This window comes from Dreissena polymorpha, chromosome 2 (genome assembly GCF_020536995.1).
Source record: "Dreissena polymorpha isolate Duluth1 chromosome 2, UMN_Dpol_1.0, whole genome shotgun sequence".
NCBI lineage: Eukaryota > Metazoa > Mollusca > Bivalvia > Myida > Dreissenidae > Dreissena > Dreissena polymorpha.
This window is the reverse complement of record NC_068356.1, coordinates 121,792,732-121,804,250: the sequence shown is the minus strand read 5'-3', so window position 1 is coordinate 121,804,250 and position 11,519 is coordinate 121,792,732. Positions and strand designations below refer to the sequence as shown.

Below are 11,519 nucleotides of genomic sequence, written 5' to 3'. Positions count from 1 at the left end.
GTTTTGATTTCTGTTCAAATTGTTGTGACGATGAGCTCTTAATGCTTAAGTCGTAAATAAACATTCTGTTGTGTTTCCTACTCGGGGAGGGTTCTCATTACATCCTCCATAGACACCAATACTGTTTCTTCACAGAAACGGACTCGACAGTGTCCATATCTGCCTATAATAGGCCTTCCTGTAGTAAGCACTGACTGTAGGAAGTACGAAGTAGTAGTAGAAGTACCTGTATAAATCCCGAGCTGATCAAAATGAAGCTCCGGTAAGTGTATTTCTCAGAATTATAGAAAGGATGAACAGGATATACATCAATAGGTCCACGATGTTCCATTTCGTCTTGAACCAGTGAGCAGCCTTTTTCCAAATACCCGGCTTCTTTTCTGATAGCAACTGTTTAATAGGTATAGCAGATTGTTAATGGAACAAAGACACATTTATAATTAATACTGTCTTTCTATTACGTGCAGCTATCAATATTACACAACAAATGCTATGTATCAATCAATGATTATTTTGTAATTTAATATGTACTATATAATTTTTCATAGATCATTCGGTTCGACTTGACCTCAAACGGCCATAAACCATAAATGCGTCTCATTTCAAGGCGGTGATCCCAGTTATGATCGTTCTATGTTTATACTTTGTGTTCAGATGTAAATGTATTGATAAGAACATATTATTTGCTGTGGTAGAATTTCTACAGTTTAATATGTTTGAATATAGTATAAACTTAACACGTATCCGCTGATCGCTTTCATAGATTTCAGAAACTTCCGGCCTAGAGTCATCAGATCATTAATATTGTTACAGAATAGTAAAGTAACCTAGCGCTTTATGTTTTGTGTGGTGAGATAATGTATCTTTAAATATATATAATATCTAACAAGGGGCGTATTGCATTTCGCAGGCATACATCAGAACCTTAAGCTAAGATTTATAATACCTCAGAAACCCTTCTTTGGGGAGATCTTTAATATAGGGGCACGACTTGACCATATTTTGAAGAGGAAGACGATACGATGTTACATAACACAAATTACAAGTCTTGTCCTTGCCGTTTCAGATAAGAGTTTTTGGCTATATAAATAGTTACAAATTTTGTTACCCATGGTGCGAAGCCAAGTTTATCACATAACCATTATTTGCATAAATTTTGCTGTCAAACAATATTCAAATAAGACGATTTATTTGTGTTTTTATTAAAAAACAAATAAGCTTTTAAACTCCATATGCAGCGTACTTTAACGATTAGAACAACGTTGTGAGAGATTCACCTACTGATCATTTATTTGAAGATCAGTAAACTACTTTCCCAGCTATTATGAATTTCGAATGAATAATTAATGAACGAACACTATAACAAAAAAGGTTTACGGACTTTACGGTATCAAATTACTTAATATAAAATCTGTGGAGTGTGTAGTTTCAAAGATTTATGAATAAATCTTTGATATAAATCTTTATAAAACAATTCACACTAAAACATGAACATTTTAAGTTTTGCCCAAGGGTCTTATTTGAAAGAAATACACCTACTTAGTAGAAGACCACTTTACGATACCAAATGTTTCGCCTCTATGCTGTATTGTTTCAGAGTTAAAATTGTTTTTTACATTTCGCTTATAAAGTCAATATTAAAATTGTGATTACCGAGGCAAAGCCATTTTTGAGACATTCCACGATGTTACATTCCAAATACTAAAATTGTATCTCTTGATTCAATTAATACTATTTAGAACTTTTCATTAGGAAAGCATGGTTGCGCCATTTGACATAATACTAAAACGATCCAAACAATTGTGGACACTATATCGCCATAGTCCGGCTGTGTGGCTGTCATGGTATGTTGTGTGTTGTCATGGCATGCTGTGTGTTTGACACGGTATGCTGTGTGTTTGTGATGTTTTGCTCTGAGTTTCATTGAAATGCTGTGGGGTTTAAATCATATGATATGTGTTTATAATAATATGTTGTGTGCTTGCAAATATAATGATGTGTGTATGTGATGGCATGCTGTGTGTTTGAAATGGTATGCTGTGTTTTGTCCGTGTGTCCGTCCGTCTGTCTGTCTGTCTGTCTGTCTGTCTGTGTGTCCGCCCGTTCCGTCCCTCCTTCAGTCCGTGGTGCCTTATTCCTATGTTAGTGCGTATGTCCGTACAGACGGTTAGAAAGACAGACGGTTTATACGGACGCAGGGGGAACGGGCGGACATGCAGACGGAAAGACAGATGCATACACAGTCGGAATAAGGACACACGGACACACGAACAATGGGCATACGGACGGGACGGACAGACAGAGAGACATACAGAAAAACAGACAGACAGACAAACAGACGAGACTCACGGATAGACGGACAAACGGAAATTAGGACACATGGACAGACAGACGGACGAACGGACACACGAACGGCTATACGGACGGACGGAGGAACAGAGAGAAAGACAGACAAATCGACATACAGACATCATACAGACGTACTACAGACACACCAAGTAGAAAAAGAAACCCAGACAAAGAGACAGACGCACAGACAGACGGAAATACGGACGTACGGACCGACGAACATACGTGACGTAACCATTAGCTCTTTGGCAAGAACAGAGTCTTCCGAATGAAAATAAAGCCAACTTACAGCATAGCGAATGCAATGGACTTCATGTTAGATAAACCCGCAGGATAGTGCAACAAACACACAGCATATCATGATTAACACACAGCATACCATGACAAACACACAGCATACCATGACGTAAACACAGCATACCATGTCAAACACACAGCATACCATGACAAACACCTAGCATACCATGACAAAACACAGCATACCATCACAAACACACAGCATGCCATCACAAACACACACCATACTATGACAAGCACACATCATACTATTATAAGCACATATCATCTGATTTAAACCCACATCATTTCAATGAAACTTACAGCATACTATCGCAAACACATAGCATGTCATGACAACACATAGAATGCCATGACAAACACACAGCAGGACTATGGCAAACACACAACATATCATCACAGACACACATCATATCATCACAAACACACAGCATACCATCACAAACACACAGCATATCACCACAAACACACAGCATACCATCACAAACACACAGCATACTTTTATAAACACATATCATATTAAACCCACGTCAGTTCAATGAAACCTCCGATATATCAATAGTCCACAGGAGACAGACGAGGCGTTCCATAATAATCAACTATTTGTTTGATAGACAATTCCTTTCATGGTCAGTATGTGCCGATTTTTATATTACTAAATACGCGAACCAGTAAAATCACAGAAAACATTAGACAATCTAAACAAAATTAGCGCAAGTAAAGCGACGTCATTTCAAATGAGTTTTTCTCATTATGACGCTTGCAGAATTAGTAACCAAAAGTCTCAGAAAACGCCACAATTGAAATTTATACAAACAACCCCCACATACACACATCATTCTATGTACCTAACCCAATTAATTTATGTGACAAAGCAGTCAAGTATTCTTTATATTTCCAAAAAAGTGTTGGTAAAAAGAAATAAAACTGGAGCATGTTGAAAAGGCACTATTGATAATAAATAAGGTATTAAAAGTACATTTGTAGGCATATGTGCCCACATACACTTACTATAAGGTCTCTACAAAGCAAAGAATTGCAACAAAATGCTGGAAAAAATATTTGTCACGAAAAAGATATATAAAATCGCTGCTCGCATAAGGTTTCCTGGTCCTTCTCCATTTGGTATCCTTTTTTCCCAACATGGTCATTAAAACGCAAATTTCTCCACAAGAAATAATTTTCTGGAGAAACCCTGCTGAGAGGTTATGGGCAGACATGTGTAAGTTTGTACAAATCATTTCATTATTGTAAGGGCTTGCAAATTAAAGCAGTATTTTCCCCTAAATGCCTGAACATGGCCCATTTTGGCCCGATCTTCTACTTCAGGGAGCCACATTTCGCTATTTTTAAAGAAAATTTGTCAGGATTTTTGCTACATGTAGGCCAATACATTTGTTATCAATGTAGAATTCAGAGTTGTTCAAATTGGACTTTGAATGAACATTTTAATTTTTCCAATTTACTACCCTATGTAAGTTCATGCGTAGAATACGCAGCGCTGCTCGATTGGTATTACGACTGCTCACCAGGCATCGGGTTTCCTGGGGTGTTTATTGGCGTTATTGAAAGTAATACATCTTGAATATTGTTTATTTTGTTAATTCAATAGCTGAATTTTGCCTTGATGGATGTGGTTGTCTTAATGTCTACGCTCCGATACAGAGTATACGCATGATTGCTCGCGAATCTTTATCGTACGGCCTTGACCCGTTGGAAGCGTGTCTACTAGACTTGTTCGTACATATACGTGCAGCAGATCGAAATCAATATGTTTGTGTGGCATTTTATACTTGCTTTGCTCTCCATTCAGGTAAATGTTTTATATGGTTGTCAGAAATCATTATATAGATATAGATATAGACATAGATATAGTCAAAGTTTAATACAATAATTTTGTAGGAAGACTTATCTAGTCGCATCAAATGACATCATGCAGTAAATGACTATCTCTTACATGTATGCCCCGTTTGTTGGACAAGCACATGATGAACCTGTGACATTTTGAACGCGTATAATTGAGTCGTTAGGAGTAGACATAGAGAATAATAGGTTAGTGTTGATTATAGCTCAGGTTTATCATGCGAGGCCTTGGTGAGTGATTTTTCGTGTTCGTGCCGAGCATGATAAATCTGATCTATAATCAACACTAACCTATTATTCTATTTATCCCATTTTTTATTCAGTAAACTTTTTTTATTTAAACAAAATTAGTTTTCATGAGTGTTTGTCGTACTTTGATAATGACTGTCGTGTAACCAAGGTCAGTGTATTACTCCGTGTTCCAAAAATAACCGCTGATTAAATAATCATTTTTTTAAATCAGAATATCGTTCTGTAACAAAGAGTCGAGCGTTATTTAATTACAATTTTAATCATATTTATTGCAAATCTTAAAGTTTTATAATATCAATATGACATTAAGTTTTTATATACAAGGAACTACATTTGTTTACAACGTAACCTACACCACACACTATTCACTTTCGATATCAAACTATCAACTCGATCACGAGGTGCACAATATTTGCTTCTTTGTTATAATATGTGGTTATTTCGTGACGAAATAACAAAGATAACTTGGATTTAAGCCAATTATATACATTAACATTTTGAATGTGGAAAGTGGCACCAAAGAATTGTGAGCAAAGTTGTTCGAACTAGAGAAAGACATGTTGCTGGTGAAGTGACTGGGTGGGGCGAAAATCAAGATCAACTTGTTCGACGGTAGACAGTGGTTGTCTAGGCTGCATTTCGGCCATAGTTTCAGTGCATGAAGGTGAGCAAGAGGAAGCTGTTGGATTGTAACATTTACTGGACTGAGCAAGAACGTTTGAACACTTTTGCTGGTGTTCAACAGATATGTTGGAATAATTGGTTATGGACTGGACATTTTTGTGACCTGTTATGGCCATGGTTTCAGTGGGTGGAATGTTTGCATTTCGAAGTTTTTGGACCAGGAATTAGCGAACTGAGTGGTTCGTTATTCTCTTGTGCTCGGGAAAGCCGGCGTCTTTTGCCATGGCCTTCAGCATCTGACCTAGCTTGTTGACATCCAATTGTTGACGCATGAACCACTGGGATGCAGTGTCATTTGTGCGTATTGCCAGGTAGAAAGGGTGCTAAGTTGAAGAAAAATCAGATGGACGCATATCCGAGTACAGCTTGTAAATGAACACAGGATTTCTTGGTCCAGACGATTGTTTTTTTACGGTCAAAAGGTAGCAACTCGAACTGACTTCTTCAAAGGGGAGCAACAACAACAGAACCTATTTGCAACATAGTGTTAAATTTACCTAATACTAGAGGTTTTAATGGCAATCAATGGCAACAAACACGTTTTTTTTACTACTTTTTCTTTGTTTTAAGGTCATTAAGATAGACAATCATTTGAGATTGCTTTTATAATTGATGCACTTGGCAAATTCAGGTGACGAGGTGCGTGGAAAAAAGTAGTCCCGGTTTGGCAGTTGATGACGTCATTTCGTGCCGTTGATTATAGCCTTGCCGTTGATTATGGATGAAATTTAATAAACACGGCTTTAATCAACCGAATTCGCTGTAAAAGTGGGATAAAAATAGTAACGTCATTATGTCTTAATTAAGCAGGAGTTTTAAGTTCAATTCTTTATATGCCAAGTTTATTTATGTTTGATTGCAATATTCTTATTAATATTACTGCACCCTAAAGCTATTAACATTAATAAACATATATTTATTTGAGTTAAGCAGTCACAGGAAAGTTAACATGCTGGCAATTTGTTTTGTTTTTCCTATATGATAACATTTTATTAGAAATTGTGGGATACATTCTATATGCCACTATCATTATGTCACGTATTAGTTACAAACAATAAACGCAAACGGTGAGAACATTTGTAAAACAATTGGTGACAAGAACCAATGCTTTTTTTGGATGACGTATTGTTCGAAGGTTCGTCAATGCCTACAGACAAATATTGCCCCAGTTATATATTCATCACAAGTTTTGGTAAAGAACATAGCTTAAAAACAACTTTAAAACAAACGCTATAAAAAGTATATATTTCTTTTTTAAAGTTTGAATTATCATATTGCTCGAAGAATGTAGAAAACACAGGGTAAAATGTTAAGAAATTGGAAATGTTTGGTTAACGTTGGTTTCGCTGTTTATTCTCACAAGGTCCGAGCATTTCTTTATAAAACCAAAATACCGCAGCATAAAGCCATAGTTTGCTGCAAATGCTCATCAAGAGTCAGAGTTATACAAAATAATTGTGACCAAAACAGGTTGATGGTGTTATATACAATGCTCGGATCGAATTTTATTTTTTGTTAAAAAATTGAATGTGTCATAATTCTGAAAGAGATCATACACATGATTAAGACGATGCAATATGCGTGGTTTACGTAAAATAAACGCTATCCACTTATTAACTTAGTATATACATGCAAATAAACATGCTAAGAAAACAATCGCTTAAACTGATCTTCACATGTTCGTGTGTATTCCCATTATTTGCAAGGTCGGGCTTGAGAACGCTGGAATCATTACATTGACTTCGGAAGAGTTTGGTCACACTAATGACGACGGTCCGAAACCATGTAATAGTGTGAATGACTGCAAACTGGACGAGTGCTGTATAAGTAATGACCGACCAATCGGCAAGCGCCTTTCTGATAGCGTAGACGCCCATGGCACATGCGGTCCTATGGGAGTTATGAATGCAAGTAAGGCACCTGTCCTGATATACAATTGTTTAAATTTAATTGGGAAGACTACTTTTACAAAGGAGTAATTATGCTCCTTTTAAATGTTTATACACAGTTACTGTGTTTGTTCATTGTGAGCTGTGTATATTTACAACATGATTGTACACATTCATAAAATGCCACTGAAAGAAATGGAATCTTGTGTTAAGGGATAGGTGCATATTTTTTTTATTTCATTCAATTTATATTTGTCACTTAAAACACAATAGATTCATATATCACTATGTTCAGGTGTACACTACTGCTGAGAGTAAGCATATTGAAAACTAAGGAAATAATACAAACATCCATTACCTCTAGACTACAAATTAATTTTGTGTATGCAGTTTTATTTGTGCTGCAAGTTTTGATTATCGACGCACAGCAGGGTTAACACGGTAGTTCAGTGTTTATGAACATTGACAAAATAAACAAAAATAGTCTTAGAGGTTTCATTCTAGAGAGGTTTGTTTCTTAAAGGTAAGTTGGTGAACGTCAGCGTGAATTTGAATAAACTACTGTTCTATATCATACAATACGCACGGAGTAGATTGCATGTCATTTTGGGTATATGTGCATCGGGGTCTGAAAATGGGTGAAATTAAGAAATCAAAGTACCATGCTTTGTTAACAAAATCAAACTAATTTTACTAATAGTACACTTTATTGACAAACACATAATCTATCTAAATGCAGTATAGCCTAACAGCGGGACTAAGTCGTTGCTGTGACACATACATTTGCCATACATGTAATTATCTATTTCTATGTATTATGATTGTAAAAAGTCCATTACATTCTGAGCTTTTTAAAGTACGGAATCTGAAAATTCTCCAAATAAAATGACAAGTGGTTAGACGAAACAACAAAGTCTTCTTTTAAATTTTATTCAGTTTTAGCATTTGTTTTCAGGGAATAAAATAAGTAACGAAAACAATGCTCAGGGTATTGTCGATTCTCAATTCAACAGCTTGCTACGTTCGTTATCCGTCGGGCCGACCAACACAGATCGTGTATGTGGCGTGTCCTTGTGAGAAAGACCTCGTGTGTCACGGAATAGGCGTCATTGATGTCCCATTGGGTGAAGTTGGCCAGTGTGTATCTATATTATTTATTTCTGAAAAAAATGTCACTATATATGAACCAATTTTTGGATGGCACTTAAGTATATTTTACAAAATACTGGCTCAAATGTGTTTGCACATGTAATTGTATTGAGTAATAAGAGAAAAAACATGTGTATTTGGTTCTATTTCATTAAAGTTTATTTATGTATTTCGTATCTATTCGTGTATATATCATGTATACTGCTCGGGATATTTTGTACAGTTTGTTCGCACGACATGTAACAGACACAATTTTGGTCTTGTAAATAATACGAGTAAACGGGTCGTCATCGGCGTAAGCATGTCAGTCATCAACTTTATTGAAGTAAACACTGTTTGTAATATTATTAAATTATACGATTACAGACGAGTCACTGGTTTTATTTTATTAATGTGTTGGTTAAATATAAAGAGAACAAAATGTTACTTTGTCCATAATAATATAATCAACGAATATTTACCCCGTTTGTACACAGATTATTTTGATTATCATAATCCTTGTACATTGTGTTGCTCACTAGTAAGACTTCCAACGAACAGGAGAGTTGTGTGTGCATTATGTTTATGTAACTTCCCGAACAGTATATGCATGCATTATGCATAATGTTTGTAAACTTCCATGTTTTTATAACAGATACATTTAATAATATGAACCTGTTTTTTTTCTTTAAGGTGTGAGCTGAAATAATACACAAGATGAAGGTCATTCTCGCGATCTTCTTAAATTCGTCATGAACTTGGCACTTCTGAATGGTGTTTAACTATGCTATTATACATCATTAAAGCAATCTGAAATGATATATTTGGATAGTTACTTTTGCGCACAGGAAATACTTAAACTAAACGGATACACTTAATAAGTCGTCGCAAGATATTATTCCTGAACCAAATGGATGGGAAAAAACAAGCATTATATCATAACAGTGACTACTGGAATCGCAAACTATCAGATGTATACATACTGTCGATACACATGTCATAAAGTATGTATTATTGTATAAATATCGTATACTTTATCAAAGTTATTATAGAATTGTATAATACAGAAAGATAGCCTATTAGGATAACAAGAATTATGTGCGTGTGTGCCATTGTCCTGTATTATAGCAAAACAAATGGGACTACCCTATGAAATAATAATTTGCACACTTGACATAATCAAGAATGACATGCGTCGAGTACCATTTAATTCTACGCATTTATTTTGTTATTTAACAACTGCTTGTTCCAAAAAGTAAAGTATCGTTATTTTAACAAGCGTACAATATGTTAACATTGTGAGATAACAAACATCTCTCAAAGCACTCATCTTTAAGTATTTACATCTGTTCAATTAAAATATCAAAATAATAAGTATTCACTCATAAGACAACACATATTACACGAAAATAGTAGATGGCATATCTATTCAGGAAATATATTTGTTAATTTTCGTTCAATTGATAACTAACTTTCTTATACAAGCAAATCTAACCGGATATCGGCAGGTGAAGCCACATCGATCTTCTTTCATCGTAAGACTATATATATATATGTCCGATAAAATATAAAAGCATTAGTTTAAAACATACGTTTATTTCGTTTTGTACTAATACAATAATTAAAAGATTTTCATATTTACTTAAGAAATCACAAGTTAAATTTCAATATAATAACAATAAAACTATACACACGGAAATCGGTTAAAAGTAGATCCCCAGTGTCACGTTCTTCCGATCGTTAACATTATGGATAAATACATTTATTAAGAAAAGAAACAATCCAGAAGTATTTGACAATAACTTGACAAACAATAATCATTTGCATAAAACATATGGTTGGCAACTGTAACAAACGTTGGTTAACAACATGATACGGCGACTAACTTCCACTACTTACCCCTATAGAATGATAGCAATGATATCAATAGAGTGATATCTATTGTTCATGTATTGCTGATACCTTGAGTGTCTGTGTTATAATATGTTTTGAGAAAGAAAAGTAATACGCACCTTGGTACACGCAATAAAAAACGGGTACAAGGAACTATTCGATTGTATGCAGATTCATCAGTGTGGCCACTTGTTCCACAGCCTTAAGGTTAAATCGTTAAAGGAGCACTTTACAGATGCATCTGCAGAGACGAGTTAATATTCCGAGAGTGTTTTGGTTGAATTCGACGATTCTTCTGGTGATGAAGTTTAGTTCGGCCAACTAGCTCCAGTTATCCGTTGAAAGTGTAACGTTCTATTGCTTGTATTCTCTATGCACTTGTTTTTTTGTTATATATATTCGATGATAATAATAAATGTATCCATATGCTTAGTAGTTATTAAGGCGTACAGTTATACGTGAACAGTTGGTGTTTGAATGTTACATAAAAGTTACTGTAGTTTAAACATATTTATTTCAAGCAATACACATTGTTTTACATAGAATTACATGTAACATTTATACAATAAGCATGCTTGAATAGGATAAGAACGAAAGACAACGTCTTTTATAGTTCTTCTCCCTATACATATACAATTACATGTTGTCAGGCGAACATGATTGGATTTCGATAATTACACAATAATAAAAGCGCAACATCTGAAACTAAACATTTTCTTGTAATAATATATATTTATTATTGATGTGAATTATTCTATAAACCGTCGATGCGTTTATAAAACGTTTAGATTTTCGGCTTTACGTGGATGATCAATTTGCAAATCTCTGTTTACTGTTGATTGTTTTAATCTGAAAATCAAACAAATTACAATACAGGATAAAGTGCATCGTGAAAGAATCAGTTTATGCCTTGTGAATCTTGTTTCAACTGTACAATACTTTGACAAATTGCCATATTATATTTTAAAATAAGTGAGAGGTAAGAAAACTATGAGTCATTATCTTTATTTTGGATAACACGGTGCATATGTGAGTGCATACATTAACGTTATCGAAATCATGACACAAACGACGACTTATTCGAGTGGACATTTATGGCCTCGCATCATATAGTTAGAATCCGCAAATGCCAGAAGATCACACTAAAGGACATTGTTGGAGGAA

At 34.9% G+C, this 11,519-nt stretch overlaps 1 protein-coding gene across 2 annotated transcripts; it reads left to right on the top strand.

Moving 5' to 3' along the window:
- Window positions 1-4,327: 4,327 nt before the first annotated feature.
- Window positions 4,328-9,283, top strand: LOC127868804 (uncharacterized). 2 transcript variants are annotated; one of them, XM_052410879.1, is made up of 4 exons: window positions 4,328-4,459; window positions 7,152-7,356; window positions 8,348-8,471; window positions 9,156-9,283. In XM_052410879.1, the coding sequence occupies exons 1-4, from the start codon at window positions 4,418-4,420 to the stop codon at window positions 9,169-9,171; spliced, it is 387 nt and encodes a 128-aa protein (XP_052266839.1). In that variant the 5' UTR covers window positions 4,328-4,417; the 3' UTR covers window positions 9,172-9,283. The 2 variants fall into 2 exon arrangements, with proteins under 2 accessions (XP_052266839.1, XP_052266840.1); XM_052410880.1 differs by lacking the exon at window positions 4,328-4,459 and adding an exon at window positions 5,310-5,425.
- The last annotated feature ends 2,236 nt before the right edge of the window (window positions 9,284-11,519 follow it).